The sequence below is a fragment of the Serinus canaria genome, chromosome 15, assembly GCF_022539315.1.
Source record: "Serinus canaria isolate serCan28SL12 chromosome 15, serCan2020, whole genome shotgun sequence".
Taxonomy (NCBI): domain Eukaryota; kingdom Metazoa; phylum Chordata; class Aves; order Passeriformes; family Fringillidae; genus Serinus; species Serinus canaria.
The window spans coordinates 13,933,705-13,954,267 of NC_066329.1; the positions used below are offsets into that span (position 1 = coordinate 13,933,705).

A 20,563-nucleotide genomic window follows, 5' to 3' on the forward strand; every position below is an offset into this window, starting at 1 on the left:
TGCCAGGCAAGAGACATCCTCCCCCCAACACCCAGGAAAGTTCTAACATGAGCATAACTGTTCTAATGAGCATTAAGTTACATTCTAGACCTGACAACATCTGACAGGACCCACAGGCAGCCACGTTAGCATCCAGTTGCTGGCTGTTCCACTAATGGAACATTTAAAGCAAGGGTTAGGGAGAGGAAGTCATTAGCAGCTGCCTTAACTTCCACCCTGGATTCTATACACAACGGTTGCTCAAATTAAAGAGAGCTGTTTGGATTCAAGCAACTCCTCTGATGGCAGCTAATGAAACTGGTCCCACAGTTCAGCAGTGGCATCAGCCAAAATCCTGGTGGTAATCCAAACTGCAGGTTTTTTCTCCTAATGAATTAATCAGCTGATTGCGTGTGTGCGATAGCTCATTAGAGAGGTGTGTGGCAACCTTTGGAAGGGAACTGCTGGCTCTGTGGGGGCCGGAGGCCATTCCATTGCAGGAACATACTCCTTTGAGTATTGCAGAACCATATGTGTTGCTCTAATTAACCGGTGTTGTTTCTGGGGTCTTTTGATCTCAGGAAAATGACTGTAAAAATTGTAATACTGTAAATCTTCGATAACTTGGAATAAAACCTAGAACAGCTTTAAGCAATTTCCTTTAATCTAGCTTGTGGTGTTGGGGATTTTTTAAAATTATTATTTTTTTAAAATCTTCCACCCTATTTAATGGTAGCAGCAGAGATAAAGCAAAGTGTAATTTGGAAATTAGTTCCAGATGTGTGAATTGTAGATTTGTTTTACTAATCTGGGTCATTAATTTTGTTGACTAGTATGTTTGGATTTTCTTCCTTAACATGTCTGAAGCATGGTTGCAGGCTACAACAGGACTTTGGCAAGAAAGGGAACTTTCAAAATCCTTTCGTCCCTGGGCAACTCCACCGAAACAAGGCCTATTTCTCTGTGGTTATCCAGCATGAAAGGCAGGAGATGAGATGTGGGGAAGAGTGGTGGGGTGGTTTGTGTTCCTGCTGCAGCCCAGGGCATGGGGCATGGTGGGTAGGGAGCAGGGTGCCCCTGCCAGAAAGCCAAGGGCCAGGTTCAGGTCAGGGGAAGGTTTAACCTCCCAGCCATAACAACACCCTTTTTAAATTAATAAAACCTACTTGTCACTTGATTAATGAGAAAAGGTGCAGTTTGGTAAAGCTTTTCAAAGACCATTAATAAAAAAGATCTTTTCAACGGAAGACAACTTGCTTCTGCTCTAGCCTCGGACTACCCCAAAGATTTGGAAATGGTGACATACTTAGATCTTCTGGATGTTGCACATCCAGATTGTCTCTGGGGGTGTGTTAGTCACTGGCTGCAAAGAGGTGCCTGGAGAAATGTTGGTGGCCATGACACAGACCAGGGAGAAGAGCCTGTGGGTATCGCCACCAACACCTTCAGGCAGAGCACTGAGGGCGCTGCTTGTACGCCTGCCAGCGGTGTCCTCAATTTAACCCCAGTTACCCCAATTTCTTCGTTCAGCTTTGATGGGAGTGGTATGGAGATGGTCTGGGAGAGTGGTGCAACGGTCAGGGTCCGGTTCACGAATCTGCCAAGGAGTGAGGGACTGTGGTAAAGCTCTGCTCTTCTCACAGCTTGGCAACAGGCTAGGTACACTGAGAATAACTATCTCCATCCCTGAGCGAAGGGAATGTTACGACCTCTACAGGATTAAGGCTGTTTTTCTCCAAGAGAAAATAATGTCCTGATTGTTTAGGGCTAAGCTTTAGATAGATGGTCATTTTAATGCTACAAGAGCAGGCAGAATTGTGGAGCCAGCTTGAGTATAATTTTCCTGCTTGTCCTGATTTCTGTTTTTCTGTTTATCCTGTTTATCCTCTCCTTGTTATCCTGAACTGGTTTGTCTTCTTGTAAATGCCAACCTACCAACCTTAAAAAGAAATCATCAGGAAGAAAACTTGCTGACTGAGTCTTTCCTTTGCCTGTGGCAGTTGAATAAGCCCATCATCTTATATAATATTAATATTGGTAAAAGCAGACCTACAGAGCTCATAAATCTTCTATAAAAGAGGGGCAATATCTAAGTCTGTTTTAAAATGAAGCAGGTAAGTAGGTTCTAGAACAAAAGGATATTGATACAAAGGAAGTGGAGAGATGAAAGAAATGAAATTGCCATTTTAATCTGCAAATTGTCTCTGCATAAGTAATACCAGAGGCCTCACTACTGCGAAAGCCAACGCTTTGCTCTGGGTGATCGCTTGACCCTGGAAAGCCCCAGTCCCTGACTGCTACCTGGTATTACATTACATTCAAGTGGCTTTAGGAGCAAAAAAAAAGGTCCAAAATTGAAGCAGAGCTTGTTTGCAGAGGGGATGACTGCATTACCATTTTTTCTTAACTTTGTGCTTCTCCAAATGGGAAAAATAAAAGTGAAAAATATTTGTGGTTTTGAATTCTGTTAAACATTTTTTTAAGGTGAGAAGCAGGCTTTTCCACATTAAAGATGGAAACCCAGATGAGAAAAAAAATACAGTGTATTTTTAGCCTACTGAGTGAGTAATCTGTCTCCAAACACACATGTGGAACTGCTCCATGAAGGAACGACCCTGTGGCATTGCTAACAGGGTCCCTTTGCAAGGGCAGACTCTGATCTGGAGCAGTTGGTTTAAGACTTTGTAAATCTTTTTTTGCCTACCCCACCCATGGTAGGATTGTAAAATGAAACCATGAAACCAGGGGGAAATGGAAAAATTTCTTACTTTTTCATTTTTTTCACTTTTCCTAGTACAACTGTCCTGAGACAGTTGCAGTGGCTTTTCCCGCTGCTGAGGACTTGGTGCAAGTCCCACAGTCTGGAATGAGGCAAGGGGGCCCTCCAGCCCCCAGAAGAGACATTGTGTTGTCCATAAACATCCTAGCTGTGGTTTGTAGGCAATGTGTTGCTGTTGCTATGCGCTGAGTAGTACCAGGGCTCTTGCTGACAGCTGTGTTTAGCTGGCAGAGAGGAGGGGCAGATGGGTGGGTGGTTTTGGACCTTTCTGCTAGACATGCAGTTCTTCCTTTTTTTTGCCTTTTTTTTTCTTTTTTTTTTTTTTTCCTTTTTTTTTTTTTTTCTCCTTTTCCTGGACCTGAGCCAGTGCATTGTGGAGCCTTTAATTCTGTATTGCTCAGTGGTGGAGTAGATCACAAGATTCATTCTGGACCCATCTTTGCTGGTGGTGGTTCCCACAAAAATTGAGCCGGGATCATGTGAGCCTCAGACCAATGAACCTACCCTGGGGCATGGCATGAGTCATGTAATGCAGCCCCACTTGTTCCCAGCTCCTCTCAGAGCCAGAAGATTGTTAGACATTGGGTTAATCTGATTTTTTTGATGTAGAAATTTTTTTACTTTTGAAATAGTTGTTGAAGCTGAATCTTCTTGTGGGAGTAGGTCAATTCATTTAGCAGAGCACACTTTTAAGGAAAAGTTTTTATAGTGCCAGTTCAGGCAAGAAATATGTTCAAAGAATTTTGGCTTTCAGCTGAAATCACTATTTCATTTAAACATTTTAAGCTAATGAGAGTTGGCAAAAAAAAAAGCTTTTTTATTAAGGCGGGAATAAGAAGGAGATGTGTTGAAGTTATCTCAATGGAAAATGTTTGCATATTCTTATTTATGGAAGTATGTAAATTTAGCCTTTGTCATTATTAAGGACAAAAAGAATATCTGAGAAGCTTTCATGGGGCATGCAGATAATTAGCCAGACAATTTCTGCTGTTCTTTCTCATGTCCAAGCCAGCTTCGATCTCCTTCATGAAATTTTCTGCCACAGCAAAAGTAGAATGTTAAATGTTAAAGCTCAATGTTATGAATCAGCTTTGCTTACAAGAAGAGAGGAAACCAGTCAAAACCCCTGCATGGAAAAGAGCTGAATGAGAGCAAGATCACAGAGGTCTATGAAAATAAGGAGGATCTGAGTAAAGCAGGATAAACTTGATGGTCTAGATGAAAAATCACATGAAGGGAAATCGGTGCTTGCAAGGTAGATCAGGTGAAGGATTTGTGATCTCTGACCACTCATTCCATCTTTTGGGTAGAGAGCCTCCGATTTGCTTTGGGGCATCCATTCTCATTTGTGCTTTCTCCGTCTCTTGGGGTTAGGAAGGAAAGAAGACCTGCACAACTTTTGTTGGATATCCCTCTGCTGTTGGCTTTCCCCAGCCTTTTGCTGCCACCTCCATCCCCAGGAGCCCCCAAGGACAGCTGAGTTGTGCCTGTCTCTGGTGTGGCAGTGTCTCCACTGTCATTAGAGGATAAATGACACTGTCTCCATGGCCAGGGAAGAAACCAAATTAAACTCCACCATCCCCAGCAATAGATGGGCCAGCTGCCGACCTCCATGTCACAGCCAATTTCTCACAAAGAATCAAAGATGAATTGCATCTCTAATTTCTGTCACAAATGGCTTGGCTATGCAAAGGGGAAAATAGTTGCAGGGGAGTAGAGGGGATGGCACTGCGTCTGGCCATCAGCCCGATGGCAGGGAAGGGCTGTGACGATGCTCACACATTCCCAGCAAGGTGGTGGCTAATGGTGTTGCATTAATCAACAAGAAGTGGCCAGATAAGCTGTTTCCTGAGCACAGTATCCCACTGAAATAAGGCAACCATGAAGGAGGACTGGGAGGGAACTTAAATGCTAGTGAGAAACCCAGCACAGCAGGCCATGTTCCCCAATGGAGAGTCACACCAAGCCTGGGGAGATCTGTCATAAAGCTCAGTAAATGTGAATCTGTATAACTGGACTTTGTGGTGAGGGGCTGGGGGTTCTGTGGCATTCAGGGCACCAGCTGCAGGTGACACCAAACTATGAGACATTTAGAATGTAGCGATAAGTAGCTACTGGCTTCTGGCACTAATCTGGCTACCATCAATTTGTAGTATATTAGCTGCAGTGGAAATCTGGATCAATATCAGTCTTCAAGAGGCTCAACAGATCAATGTTTGATACAGATAAAGAAAATAGAAAGCAGGTGTTTATGACATCCCCTGTGTGCAGTATTACTATTCCTTGTTCATCCTTCTGCCAAGGGAAGGGAAGGCGAGAGAAGGAAGGTAAGAAAGGATTGAGAAAGGTAATTCACTTTAAAAAGCAGTTGTAAGAAGGAGATTTATAGCATTTTTTCCCATCAATTTTAGCCTGAAGAGAGAAAGAGAAAAATCTTCATGAAGATATATTGTCCTTTGAGAGACAAATTCTGATTGAACAGTGGGTACTGTTCAATCAGAATTGAACAGTATGAGATGCCTGTGGTGAGGGCATCACTGGCACATAGATGTGCTTGCCTAGGCTTTGGGAAAAAGGGATGTCCAGGGGTTCCACAGATCCCTGCTGCTTTCTGGTGGTTGAGAGACCCACACCTGGCTGTAAATGCTTTAGGTCAACTAAGTATGGAAGGAAGATGATTAAACCAGGGAGTGTGGAAATGCTGGAAAGAAGGGCTGTTTTGTGTCAATGCTGAGGTCATCTTCCTCAGGTCTTGGATAACTGCGTGGCACAAAGAGGGCTCGGAGACTTCATGGCTGAGTTTATTTCCAAACAAAATCCTGGTGTTGTGAAAGTCAAGTGTCTTTGGCTGCAAATGCAAGATGTGGCTGAGGGTGTGTATTCTGTTGCTATCTGTTAAGAGGTAGGGCACTTACCTTCTGTTAATTAGGCTGCCTGTTAAAACCAGGTGGGGCAGTTGTCTTTATCTCTTCCACTAAAGGGCCATTGAGTCTCACTGCATGACTGATAAAATTATGAGTCTTGTAAAGACTTAAAATGTAAAGAGCATTGTGAGAGGCTCTGCTCAGGGGGAGGAGCCAAGCAAGGTAAAACAAGCCACCCCCACAGAATCATTTAAGTTGGAAAAGACCCTTGAGATCATCAAGTCCAACCATTAAACTAAGGCCCTCAAACTATCAGGGTGCAGTGGAGGGAGAGGACCTTCAGAGCATCATTCCCTGTATCTATATTTCCTTCCTTTCCTTTTCTCATTTCCCCTTCGCCTTGTTTCACAGGACTGGCTGACAAAATTTGGGTATCTGCCTCCTCCGGACCCTGTCACGGGGCAGCTGCAGACGCAGGAGGAGCTCACCAAGGCCATCACTGCCATGCAGAGGTTCGGGGGGCTTGAGGCCACAGGAGTCCTAGGTCAGTGACTCATGACCCCTCCTCTCCTTGGTGCAGAGTGAGGCAGGGATGGCTTCTTGCAGGTCCATGAGGGAGAAGGGACTCTCCCTCTCCTGTGTTCTGGACCAGCAGCAGGAAAAGTTCCACCATGGGTGGAGCATATGGCCCAGTTTGGAGCTGTAAGAGTAATTACATGGCTCAGGTGTTCCGTTGCCTTGTGTTTTCAAGAACCTGAGGCAAGCAATTATTCCAGCAGACCCACAGACCCTTGGGGGTCTCAGTGTGATTAAAATAGCTCTTGGTGTGTTCAAAAAAAAAAAAAAAAAAAAAAAATTTAAAAAGACAAGGGGGGAAAAAGTGAGAAAGTTGTCCTATTCAAAGCCTTACTTGCAGCATCAAATTGAATTGAACAAAAATCCTGATTAAGCCTCCCAATTTGTATGCAAAGATATTTTGGGTTCCTTGCTGCTGGGGCACAGGCAGGGAAGGGAGAAGGATGATGTTGCATCACCCCAACTCTGTTTGCTCCTGCCCACAGTGCATAGAGCCAGGAGGCTCTTTGGGGCTCTTCTGGGATCTCATTGAGCCACAGCAGCTCCAGGTATTCCCCTGTCATGCCCAGCCAGCTGGGAGCCCATCACCTGCTCCAGCAGCTCTGTTGGCCAGCAGAGGCAGGCAGTGGCATCTGCATGGCAGACGCATCTGCCTGGGTGGGAGAAGTCCAAGGGCAGGCTGAAGCAGCATGAGTTCACCAGCGTGGTTGGGGTCATTCCTCTCAAAGCCTTCATTGAGGGAAGGAGAAAGCCAGCATTATCCCAGCATTATCCCAGCCTGCAGAAGGGCGCCTCTCTGCTCTCCTCCCCTCCATGGCCCTCCTGTCATGGGGCCAGCATGCTTCTGCTGCTCAGGACACAATTAAGGAGTAGCAGCTAATTAGCAGGCGAGTCTCTATCCATCCCAACATCCCAGCATCCCTCTGCTGGTCTCCTGAAAGCACAGCTGCATCCCAACACGAGGGCTTCCTTTCTCTGGTCTTAACTGAGCATGTGCAATAATTTCCCTTCCACTGCCTCACAAGCTGCAGGAGACCCCAGAACAGGAGTGGCCATTCAAATTGCATTTTCAGAGGGGGTGTTCGAAACAGTCTGGGGGTGGGAGGTATGGCTGCCCTGCACAGATCATAGTTGTGGGTTTGTTCATGAAAACAGAGTTTAAGAGGTAAAGTCAGCAGGGAAATGAGTGAATGAAACAACTTTTCTGCGTTTCAGCTGGTGAGAATAGACACTTCAAGATTTCAGTCATTTTAAAAAAATTAATAAGAAGGAACAAGGACATTCTTCAAATTAGCTCCTAGCTGAACAGAGACGGAGCTTATTTATATGTGAATGTTTCTCCTTGACAGAGGAATACTTGGAAATTCATCAAGAGAGAACAAGACAGAATATTTGAAAAAAATATGTTTAAAAGCATGATCAAAGCTGGCCACAGGTGGGCTTCCAGCAGGAATTGCTGTCCAGTGGTGGGAGCAGCAGTGAGACATAGGGGGCTCAGTGTTCTGTGGGTGTCACCATGACATGCTGGGGCTGGTGCCATGCCCCAGTGGGCTCCTGAGTGTCCACTTTTGCTTTTCTGGTTCATTCTTAGCACTTCATTTCCCATCTCTTTGTCCCCCTGGGATTTCTTAACCCGCCATTCCCATGATTTCTTGTTTTTTCTCTAACCCTAGATGAAGCCACCCTGGAGCTGATGAAGACCCCTCGCTGTTCTCTGCCTGACCTCACCATTGAAGAGACCAGGAGGAAGCGATTTGCCCAGGCTGTCACCAAGTGGAGCAAAAGGAACTTGTCCTGGAGGTAGGAATTCATCTATCCCTGCTGAAATCTTGCAGCAAAAAACCAATTCCACAGTCACCTTTGTTAAATATAGCTTTGAGATGAGTTTTAGGGTGCTGGTTAAAACATGTCCCTATGTCTTCCCAAGGCACCATAGATTATTTATTTTAATTCTTCTCCTGACAATCTCAGCAGTGACTTCTTGGACCCACTTGGCAGCACCCGAGAATGATGCAGATTTGGCTAGTGAATTAGCTGGGAGCTTTTTGCTGGGTTACAATGGTTGTTAGAGGATCTTTTTTCTTGAGTTCATTAGTTCTGTGCTTTCTCAGGCAGCTGCCAAGCCTGGAGCTTCTTCTCTTGCCCCACCTGAGTCCAAGGGCAAGAGCATTTTCTGGGTAATAAAGTCACTCTTTTTTTCTCCTAATCCTTGCCACAGGCTAGTATTTTTTCCTCAGTGTCAGGATCCCTCTGCACCTGTGACACACAGAAGTTCAGGTCCAGCTTTCAGAAAGATAACCATAATTCAGCTTCAGTAAGAAACAACTTTGGTTCATAGATGGCTTTGTGTCGTGAAGTGACCCGTGTTATAAAAACTCAGCCTGTCTCCCTGTTGCCCAGGCCTGACTTTATGGGGTAAGAGCAAGAACTTCACATTTCAGAAAGGAGAAAATCCTTTGAGGGTAAAAAGAAAACCTGCCCTGGTGTTCTGGGAGCTGCCAGAGCCAGTGCCAGGGCACAGCTTGTGCACAGCCTGACCCCAGCAGCTCCTAATAAACCTGAATGACATCCCGTGGCTGGGCAGCATGGTCAGGGAAATGGAACTGCAGGTGCCATCAGGACTTCGGATGTGCTGACACAGTATCACCAAATCCAGGCTGGAGAGAAATGTGCAGGTGAAATGGGGTCCAGCTGTTCTGGTGGATGCAGCCCTGGGATATTCCCAGCCTCCCACCCCCTTGGAGACTGATGCTGCAGCAAGGATTGCCATAAAAAAGGGTTGAGTTCTGAGACAATAGTATATGTAAGCCATAAAAAAACCATCCATCTCCTGACAACGTAATTTCTGCTTTTTTATTCTTTGATGCTTTCAAAAATCTTGTCTTTTGTCCAAGAAAGACTATTGTATTTTACAATAGTAGGTTGTAGCCAGCAGAACGCTATAGCATTACAGAAACTCCAATGTAGTATTTATATCCAACCCTTGAGATTAAACTGGCTTTTTGGAAACTGCCCTGAAAGTCGGCCAATAGAGATAAAGAAGTTTTATTCGCTTACCTTTTACACATTGTTTGAAGATTTTAAAAAGGGGAAACAAAACTAAATGCTACTCTGACATGGATTTAAAAATTGAAGAAAAACCTGATCAATTGCAAGGCTGAAATAAACAGTAAGCAGAGCTGTAGGAAAGGAGGGCCTCAAAACAGGCACATGCACTGATTGAGAAGGCGGTTTTGGGCAAACAAAATTGTATAGGTATACAGGTCATTCAGGTTTCTTCATTTTACCTTTGAGTACAACTATCCTGTGGGACTGGAGGGCCTAAGGAGCAAAACAATACAGGTCGCATCCTGCACAGCTCACAGCACAGTCTTGTAGCATCCAATTACTGCATCAGAAATAGATGGTTTTCTGTGCCTCATCTCCATGTAGAGTTTCCAGGATGTTACAGCATACAAATTTTCTTTTCACAGGATTGTTTTTGTTATTATATTTTCCCTGCACTCTCCCCAGGTGCCAAGGCAGCTGCTGAGACAGTGATGTGCTGTGGATGCCCTCTGCCGGCATCAGCGCCGGAGCTGCCCACAGCCACTTCCCCCTCATGTTTACAGCCTTGTTTTTCACTTGCTGATTTTGCTTTATTACTTCTGTTTACGCTCCACAGAAAGGGAGTTCATAGCTGGCACATCTCCATTTCTTCCCAGTGCTTGGTGTTTCCCCGCAGTCCTGGGAAGTGCAGCAGCAGGGCCATGTCCCATCTCTGCATGCTTTGAGCTCCCTGGGGAAGGGGGAGCCATGGAAGCTCAGCTTTTAAATTGCCCACTTTTTTCCTTTCAGTGCTGAACTGAGCTGGCTTTCATCGGTGTGTAGTTAAGACCTGCTCCCTTGTGTCATCTCATCAGAGCTGCAGTCTTTGACACTGGTGCTCTGGCCGTGGACTGTCAGAGTGGGAGCAGAGCCCACTGGCAGAGAAGCAGTGACACCAGTCAGTCAGTGCCCACCATTGCTGTGAGTGTCCTGAGCCATCCCCCGAGGGGAGGTGCCACTGCCTGAGCCCAGGTGTGGATTTACTCAGGCCTGGAGGGGTGGCAGTCAAGAGGAAAGTTTGTGCTCCCATCCCCACAATGGTCCTAATCCTTCTGCTTTTTTTCCTTTAATCAGTGGCATCCTGCCATGGGGACCTCCCATCCAAAGCCCAGACTGCTTTGTCCCCCATGTCTGGGGCTGACAGGTGTCCAAAAGGGGCAGACTGTCACCTGTCGGTGTCAGGCTTCTTTAGGTTATTGTAATGCCCCTGTCCCAGGCAACTGGGACGCCCGTAGGAAAATCCCTGAGCAGCTGAGGCAGAGAGCAGGTAGGTGTGTGGAGGCACAGCGGCTTGGAGGTGACTGGTGTACTGTGTGTGATAAAGGGCAGGAGAATGAAAAACCTGAACATTTTTGGTTGATAGTCTTGCTGCTGGGAGAGCGTTGATAGAGGGTTCCAACACCCACTGCTTTCCTCCTGCAGACAATGGCAGTGTTGCAGCACTGCCAGGGTAGCACTGGATCAGGGCTGCTGTGCCATGGATGGCTCTGGGCAGCTGGAAAAGCACCTTTGCCAAGGCAGCAAGCATCTACCCTTTCAACTATCCCCTCTTCCTTCCCCTTCCAAGAAAAATCAGTGTGGATTTGTCAGGCACTCCTTAGCTTGCTGTGTTTGGTAGTTCTCTGCATTTATTTTATTTGTCTGTGGTTTCAGGGCTGGGAAAGTGAAAGAGTGCTTTCATTAATGAGCTATTGATTTCTCATCCATACTGTCCCACTTTTGTCTTTCGGAGGACAAAAACCAATAAGGAAATCAGAAAGCAAAGTAGGTGTGGGTGCCCCTCAAAAGCAAACAGAGGCAGATCAGTCATCTCTAGTCTCTACTTATTAACCATTCTAGATGCAAAGTCTGTTTGGGATGGGTCAAGCAAAGGAGGTGATTCAGGGGACACATGAAGGACTGGCAGCGCTGTGTGAGAGTCAGCATTCATTTGTCTGCATGGCAATGCTTCTGCCTGGCTGAGCGCTAAACGCAGAGGGGAGATTTTCTTCTTGGTATCCAGTTGTGTCCCTCAACACCACATCCTGCTTGGCAGCTGCCAGTTCCAGTGTTGTGGCCAATGCTCCCTCCTTCAGCCCCATCTGCCACGGACGTCCCAGAGTGTGATTTGCAGAGGGATGTGACTGACCCTACAGTTTAGGGCAGGTGGTGGGGTGGCTGGAGGGACTGAGCAGTGGCTGGTGGAGGCTGTCTGGAGCAGGGAGCTTTCTCTCCAATTACTCACATCAGGCTTTTGCCAAAGATCTGAGTTCTGTAAGAGGAATCTCAGAAGGGATTTACATCCAAGAAGGAGTGCTTCTCTTCACTGGAAACCTAAGCACCAGTGAAGAGAACAACTACTACTACTACTACTACTACTACTACTACTACTACTACTACTACTACTACTACTACTATAATAATAATAATTTAGAGGTAGAAGGAAGGTTTTTTATCTGCATGCTGTTAAAAATGTGCTTCCTTTTCAGTGGAATTGGGTGATGCAAGGCCAACAAACATCCTATCAGCATAATAGTCTTTTCCTAATGTCATTGAAAACAATTAGCAGAGCTCCAGCAATCAAATCAGATGCTGAATTAAAAAACCCTGATGGGATTCTCTTAAAAAATGACAGTGATAATGCATAAAGGATAAGGGACTTTTCACTTACACCTGCAGCATATTAATAAAATGTGGATCAGCTCAGAGGTGTAGGACTTTTAAAAAGAAGTAAAATAGGTATTGATTCTGTTTCTGCCTTAATCTAATGCTTCTGGAGTCAGATATTGGGATGAATATTAATAATATTTGTTTCTTTAGACAGGGCTTTTTATCTACCATCCTTGTACAAGGGAGATCTGATTTATTATTTTCATTCTACAGCTGGAAAGGAAAGGATAGGAAAATAGCTCACATGGTGAGCAGGGCTTGGGAAGGAAAGAGCAGATAATGTCCATGAATGTGACTCTGTGCCTTAGGCACCATGCTCCCGGAGAAAGGTCATAATTCGTAGGCTGAACATGGTGTGTGTTACACGTATAATGGCTTACTCTGTAGAAATTAAAGCAGCAAAGGGTTTACCTAAGTCCCGAGGAGTGTTATGAAAGATGAAGACAGCTAGTTAATGAATATCTGGAATCCAGGTGGCCTTTTTCTCTCTACTATAGAGGATTACATCCGGACACAATCTCTTCTATAAATCAAAAATTGCCCAAAAACTGCCTTTTCTAATCCCATGCTAATACTGCTTGTACCTCTGTGCTGTCTCCTTTACAAATGTGTTTTTTTTTGAAGTCCTACAATCATCTGGTGTTACATGCATGTAACTCATTTAGATTAGTCAATAAGGTTTTTCTTTGCCCAAAGAGTCAAGGGATAGAAAAGGCAAAGATATGAATGATTTTTTCTCATTTGGCTGTGATGTGTTTTTCCTGATTCACCCACTCATTCCCACTGTCTCTAGGATGAGCATCCCAAGTGCTTCAGAGGATTTGCTAGTGAGATTTCTGCTTATTTTCATGAGTCCTTTTTTCTCTGTCAGAGATTCCACCCTGACTAGTTTTGTCCCGGCCTGAAGGTGGTGCCTGCTTTGGGCTGCCTGTCTCTTGAGGGTGTGGGATGTGTTCCCAACCTCAGCAAGCAAGTTGCTCCCTACTTTTCACATCCATGCTGTCTCCCAGCACTCAAATCGCTATTCAGAAAGAGCTCAAGTGGTGTGACATCCTCTTCCGATGCTTGTAATTATCTCTTGAAGTGTAGTCAGATCATCACTGCCCGTTGGTGATGGGAAGTGGTGTGGTACTGAGTGATGCTGTCACAGCCGTGTTATGCAGCAGTGTAAGTGATGTGGTCATAATTGTTGCTTCAGCCTTTAAAAGTCTGTCAAACCATGAAAACACTTTGGCTGGTGCGCTGGTGCACAAAAAAAGAAAGTATCTGCTATTACAGGGGTAGAGCTGCCCAGAAGGTATCCAAACAGGCTTTTGTCAATAATTACTCAATCAACAGAACATTTGCTTGGAAAGCGTGTATATTTTGTCAAAATTGCCAACGAAAGATTATCTAAATATACTCCTTTAGATGCCAAGGTGCCTTGTTGCGTCTTTGTCTTTTCATCTCCTCTATTAAATCAACAATATTAGGAATTCTTTTTCAAAGTTGGGTTATACAGGAAACATTGACTTTCCTTTCATTCCAGCTCAGCCCAAAACCGCAAAAAGCTCTGAAAAGCTCTGAAGGCCTCACTGTGGCACCAGGCACCTGCAGAGCCAGTTCTGGTTGTTCTTGGAGATCTTTCATGCTACTGACCCATCCTCTTTTTTGCCCTCTTTGTTTCAGAGTTCGCACCTTCCCAAAAGAGTCCCACCTGGGCCACGACACTGTCCGAGCCCTGATGTACTATGCCCTGAAGGTCTGGAGTGACATCACCCCGCTGAATTTCCATGAAGTGGCTGGAAACAATGCTGACATCCAGATAGACTTCTCCAAGGCAGATCACAATGATGGCTATCCCTTTGATGGGCCCGGTGGGACGGTGGCACATGCTTTCTTCCCCGGAGACCATCACACTGCAGGGGACACTCATTTTGATGATGACGAATATTGGACCTTCCGATCATCAGGTAGGTCAGGGTGGGAGAGCTGCAGCCAAGCACAAGGGCTCACGATTTCCCTCTTCTGCTCTGGTGGCTGGAGTGGTTTAGCCTCTGCCATACCTTCACCCTAGGCTTCAGGATCCCTGAAGTCATCTGATTTCTCTTGCTAGCAAAATCAACCCAGGCACTGTTGAGGACACTCTTATGTTCCTGGAAGCCTCAATGGCATCTCCATATTTCTCCTTGTCCCGCCAGCAATTGCAGAACTCCCCATTGCCCAAGCTTAGTCCCCGTCTCTTCTGAGACCCGGAAGGTTGCAGGTTGGGTATGCGGCTGCTGGAGCTCTTGGATGGGGACTGCATTCTCTAACTTTGACATCTTTTGGGTGCCTTCACTGCCACGTGTCCCAGTTTCCTATTTTTAAAGTATACTGTTAGCTGACCTATGTATAAAGGGCTCTGTGTTGTGCTGGGAAAAAGGCCTAGTTTTCTCCTGCCATCTCCTGTCTATTACCGGGCATCAGGATGGTTACAGGTTGCAGTTCTTTTCTTTTTTATCCTCATCTCATCTGGCCAAAGCAGTGTTTTAATTAGCAGAGGGAGTATCAGAGGCATGTGTTCCTCAGTTTTAAAACCATCTGTGGGGATCAGGTCCCCAGCCTTTGTGTCAGGCATAGTTTTGACAGAATGTCTTCTCTGCAGCCACCAGCTGCTAATTTACTTGTCACGCCACCACCTCCACCAGCCTCCTAGTGGGATCCTGCTGCCTCAGCTTAATGACTTTGTTTAAACTTAACTGTCTTCTCTGAAACAAGCTAATACAAGCCCATCGCTTGACCTGCATCGATACCCCCTGAGTGTTCATGGGCAGAAGTGTTTACCGTGGTGCTTGAGGAGGTTTTGAAATGAAAGTTAAAGGTCTGGACAGGCTGATCCTTGAGAATTACCTGCTCTTTTTTCATGCTCCTTGTTTCATGTTTCTAGCCCCAGCTGATGGCTCTTATCAGAAGGAAGGAAAAAAAAAGCAGCAGTTTCGATCTGCAGACATACAGGGCAGAGGCAAGGACTGTGGTCAGTAGCTTGCCACAGGGAATGTGCAGTCAGTTTTGCAGCTAGTGGTTGGGAGTGCCCGTTGTGAAACAAGCTGCAATGAAGGAGCAAGCTCAGAGCCAGTGCTCCCACAGGAGTGCCCCTCCAAGCTCCACCAAGGGATGAGGGGATGAGCTTGCCAGTGAAAAGCTGCCCTCTATTTTTAAGATCTTTGAGGAGCTATCCAAGCTTCATCTTTTATTTATTTTGTTCTCTCTACTGATTCAAAAACAACAACTCTGTAGATGATATAAAAATATCCCCAAGGTTGTCAGTCTGGCATTAAAATGTCAGAGAGCATATGTCTTGTTCTCTCTTAGTGCCTGGGAAAACAGCACAGGTTATAAAAATCTCACTTGATTACAGACACTGTAAATAATAGTCATGAAGGAAAAGGCAAAATTCAGCAAAGGCTATCTCTGCCCTGCTCTGGCACCCTGAGCCTGGTGAGGAGCACTAAGGACTAGGCAGGATCAGCCATGGCAACTTTTGTGCAAAAAAGTAGCCATCTCAGATGGTAAAGAAGCCATCTCTTTCTCAGGGAATGTGACACTCCCCTGAGCTCCACAGGGATCTTTCCAACTCACTGCTTCTTTATTACAATACTTGACATCATGATCTTTAAAAGAACCATACTTAAAATCATTGCTGCCCTCTGGTGTCTCTCTGCAGGACATAGCCGTGCAGAGAGGGGCAGAAATTGCATGGACGTGTGGCCCAGCCTGTCTGGAGCTGGGTGGTGGGAATGCACCAAGCAGGCTCAGTCTCATAGAGCTGGGAGCAGCTCCTCCTTTGCTTTGGTAGCAGAGGAGTATGTTTGGAAATGAGCATTAACCCCTTACATGAGTGTTTCAGGCTCTGGAGAGGATAGGATTGGTCTGTATGTGGGTGTGGTGTGAGGCACTGGGAGTTGGATTACAAATAAGGAAATTTGGGGAAAGAGAATATAGTAGAGATAGCCCAGACTGAAGGAAAAAAGTCATCAAAGCCTCGAGGTATTGATGTTCAACGGTGTCTTCCTAACGGCCATTGTGGTGTGTGAGGATCAAAGTGTTTGCCAAAGGCAGCAGACACAAGAGCTGCAGCCCCATTAGCACAGGATGTGTAACAGGAGAAGATGGTAAATCCTCTAAAAAAAAGCTGGATACAGTCACCTACTTGTGTCAGGGCAGCAGCGAGATGAGCAGGTTGGTGGTCGATAAGCAGATGAACATTCCCGCCTTTGTGTGCATACAGGAAGGCTGAGGGATGGATTTGGCCGGGGCATCACCGTGCGAGGCCAGGCAGGGAAAGCCCTGCAGAGGCCCCGTGGGCAGGCAGGCACTCCCGGCGCTCCCCAGCTCCTTGGCTCACTGTCATAGGATGTGATGAGCTCCTGGCTGGTGGCTGCAGAAATCTGGTATTTTGGGCAATGCAAAGGCTGTGTCAGCAGCTGCAGCAGGCATGAGATGCAGGGAGTGACTGCTCTGGCCCAGCTTCTGCAGTGCCACTCAGCAAATGGTTGTGATGCGGTCGCTGTCTCAGCCCTTTGTCCAGCTTTTTCTCAGGTGCCGACAGTGATGTGGAAATAAGAGGGATGATACCCAGGCTAGTGTAAGCTGAAGTCTGGCTTGCTTTCCATTTTCATATGATCCACCCCATTCTCTAACTGGAAAAAAAAAATTTTTTTCAAACTTTACCTATTCCAAAGCTCTTCTTTCCACTTTATTCAAAATAAACCTATACTTTCTCTTACTGCCCCTGCAGCCCACCCAAATCCCCCAATTACTCTCAGCACTTAGTGACTTTTACTTCAATTTTATCCTTATCTCCAGACACTCATGGGATGGATCTATTTGCTGTAGCTGTCCATGAGTTTGGTCATGCCATCGGCTTGACCCACATCTCTGCCATAGAGTCTATCATGAGACCCTACTACCAAGGTCCAGTGGGGGATCCCCTGAAGTACGATCTGCCTTACGAGGACAAAGTCCGGATCTGGCAACTCTATGGTAAGTTTGTGTCCCTCAACTGGCTGCAGCCTGTTCCTGCCATGGGAGGACACACTGGAATAGCTGTTCTCTAGGGTGAGTGGAGCTGGTAGGGAGGATGGTGTTCCCCACTACTGCTTCTTTTCTACACAGGAGTCAGGGAATCTGTGTCCCCCACAGCCAAGCCTGAAGTCAGCAAAACAAATGATCATCCAATCCTGCCAGAGCTGCCAGAGAACCGCTCCACTGTCCCGTAAGTCAAATTTCTTCCTTTCCTGCAAAGGATGTGTCGTAGTGAAGCTCTACTTCATCCATATCTTTCCTGCTCACTCTGGCTTTGGTATTTCTCTCTGGATATTTCGCTAAAACTCAGGGTTTTTTTACTCATGTTAGTGGAAAGTTGTCACCATCACCCTTAGGTAAATCCCTTAGGTAAATTCATCCTTGCTGGAATTTTAAACAAGCTTCCTCACCAGTATCCTGAATTGCAGAAGCATAACTTACCTGAATTGTTCCACAGTGAGCAACTGCCTAATGTACCTGAGGGAGTGAATATTGGAACAAGTGGACTGATAGCCTGACTCCAATGCAGGTTAGCATTGGCAAAGGGCTGCTTACACTGAGGCCATCAAGCATGGCCTCATTAGACAAAGTGCAGGACATAGCTCATTAATAAATGTTGACCAAGACAGCAGGACAGTTAAGAGAAGAGGGGACACTGGACAAAAAGGCAGGAGGTGATGGTCACACTTTTTTGCCAGACACCAAAAGAGCCCCAGTTGAGGGCGGCAGAGACAGAGCGGGTCACTTTCACCTAGTGTGCCTTTTGTTTGAACATGCTGAATGCCATTAGTTACGTTTCTCCACGCGTAGCTTCTAAAGGCGCTTGTCCACCAGGCTCCTTATGGCCATGTTTGGACCTAGATATACGAGAGCCTTTCTCCCTGCTGTTGTAAGAGGCCACCACCTCATACCAGCAGCAGGAGCAGCAGGAAACTTGCTCATGTCATCCCCTTGTTCCTGCCTCGTATGCTGGGAGAGTGGATGGGGTTTGCCTCCACATCTGTCATTTTGTGGTCAAAGAGCAAAGAAGCTGGTGCTGGCAGCCCAGCACAATTTTTCTACCTGCAGAATAGATTAATGCTTCCTTGTTACCTACAGGAGCTTTTCCATGTGTGTCACCAGCATCCTCTCCTTGTTCCTCGTCAGTCATCATTTCTTATGTGGGCTTTGTGGCTCTCTCAGTCCTTCATAATCTGTGCCTTCCCCACCCACCTTGTTAAAGCAGCTCAGTATCTCAGGTGCCACTTGCCAGGTGGCTTTCACCAGGTAGATTTCACTGGACGTCACATAGCTCCTCCAGGTCCCTCTGTTTAAGCTCAGCTGCTTTCTGCTTTGCAGCTCTGTCACCTCTCACTGGCACTTTGGAGCTCAGCCCAGGAGCAGCGGCATCCCGAGCTGCTGGAGTGAAAGGCTGCTTGGCTGTTGTCCATGTCCTGCTGCCCTGGGGCAGCTGGCCAAGCCACGCTATGCCACTGGGAGCAGGAAGCCAGCTCTCACCAGCTACATGAGCTGGTGAATGTAGAGCATGTCCTCGTTCAACTCCCAGCAATGGCATCCGGTGGCTCAGAGTTGTCAGCCCAAGCTGTCTTCAGGCTGAGGTTTGGCCGAGCTCGCCTTGGAAATCCTTGTGCACGTGGCCGGGCTTGAGCATGAGGAGTGACAGATGGGCGCAGCCTGTAGTCTTCTCCAGGAGCAGGGGTGATTCAGTCCATGGAATAGGAGGCATCGGGGGTGGGGACACAGCCCCTCACTGCCTGCCTGGGCCCTGCTCACCTGGACATCTCTCCACAGCCTCAGGCGGGACGTGCCCAACAGATGTAACACGCACTTTGATGCAGTGGCCCAGATCCGGGGAGAGGCTTTCTTCTTCAAAGGTGAGCACCAGGGGTCTGTGCCCGTGCCACCCTGCGGTGGCTTTGATGTGGCAGCCCCAGAGGCTGCACAGTGTGGGACGGGCTGGAGTGGGTGGTGAGGATGAGCTGGCTGGGCTTTGTGGGCTGCTCCCACAGACCCAGAGAGGCATCTCATACCTGAGTGTGTGGCCGGACTGGTGACAATCCAGCACAGCAGTTTTTACTCTGATCTATCACACTGGACTGCCCGGTGAAGGACTAAAATCTGATAATTGTGCTACCAAAAAGTCAAAATCGAGGTCGAACCAAGGATAATCAGAGTAGCAACAACACTCCACTGCTTTCTTCCTGGAAACCTCCAGCCTTTCTTTCCTCCCACGCTTCACCTTCCCTAATTCTTCTTGCTGTACATCTCTCAAAGACAGTGTGTACATAATTGAGGACCATCTGGTTTTGTGCCAGTGAACACTTGCTGGCACTGTGTTCCCAGGATGCCCAGCTGTTGATGAGGATCCCATCGGAGCCTTCTCAGCTGAGCAGAACCTGTGTAGGCTGGACTCTTTGGGCTTGCTTTCTCACCTTTCCAAGATGTAAAAGTGCCCACGGATGTTGCTTTGCATCCCTGACCACCATTTGGCTACCCCAAAGCCATCCACCAGGTAAGCAGAAGCACTTTCTCCAGGGATGAGCAGCAACGTCCTGGCATCTGGGTATCACAGCGTGAGCCTTGGGTCACAGGCAAGAACAGCAAAAGGGCTCCAGAAAATTTTGTGTTTCCTGAGCCCTGAGGGAAGCACAATGTGGGGACTGTTCCACAGGAGTATTTGTTCAGATGCCAGCTCCAAAAAGCCACAGCGAAGAAGGGAAACTCAAAGACATGAACTGGTGTCAGGATAAATGGCTATCTGTCCCTCAGAGGAGAAAAACATGAAATACAGAGAAATCCATCTCGGTGTCTATTTTTGGATATATTTATTGCGGGCCAAAAAGCAGATGTAAAGAGCAAAGGGTCAGTGGATACCAGCTGCATGTCCGCCTCCAGCACTCTACTCGCAGCCCCCATTGTTGCCCCCTGAATCATCCTGTGCACCAAGGAGAGGAGACGTCACCTCGTGGGCAGAGTAAATAATCTCTAGTGCTGAGCTTTGTCCCTCGATAGGCATTTTGTTCAGACCTGGTCCTGCTGGTTCCTTAGACAGAAAGAAGCCACTGCAAAGGCACCAGAACTGGAGCTCCCCAAACCTCACAGGCTTGTTGTTTTGAAGGCAACGGTGGGTTCTCTGCTCTTTGGAATCACCGCTTTCTTTCATGTAGGTGCTTCACCGCAGACTCCCGAAGTTTTAAACACCTTTGGCCTGCATGTGCGTCTGCATGGTGTGTGCAGCAGTCTTGCCAAAGGCACCCAAAGTCTGGATAGTGTGGACACTGCTGGGATCAAAATTACCTGAAATTAAAGAAAGCAATTGCCTTGACCTATCATCTTGGTGCAGCAGAACCTCACACTTGGCTTTCATCGTGTTCAGTTTTTCACCTCAGAGGAGGATTTAAATTGAGCTTTTTAAACAAATACAGGGTTGGGATTTTGGTTTTTAAATCATTCCAGCATGCTAATGGCAGTAGTTCTCCCATGGATCTGGCTTCGGCTGATGATCATCCATGCAACAGCAGCACTTTGGAGAGCAGGCTGGGCCATGGCAGATCATGAGCCCAGGCACACTGGAGCTGTCTCG

At 46.7% G+C, this 20,563-nt stretch overlaps 1 protein-coding gene across 1 annotated transcript in view; it reads left to right on the forward strand.

Annotated features, from left to right (window-relative positions):
* Nucleotides 1–20,563, forward strand: part of MMP17 (matrix metallopeptidase 17) — a 53,432-nt gene that overhangs the window by 24,839 nt on the left and 8,030 nt on the right. Inside the window, exons 2-7 of the mRNA XM_030233376.2 lie at nt 6,034–6,166; nt 7,872–7,998; nt 13,603–13,886; nt 16,762–16,938; nt 17,071–17,170; nt 18,772–18,854. Coding sequence (XP_030089236.1) covers nt 6,034–6,166; nt 7,872–7,998; nt 13,603–13,886; nt 16,762–16,938; nt 17,071–17,170; nt 18,772–18,854 — 904 coding nt within the window. The remainder of the gene's footprint in view (nt 1–6,033; nt 6,167–7,871; nt 7,999–13,602; nt 13,887–16,761; nt 16,939–17,070; nt 17,171–18,771; nt 18,855–20,563) is intronic.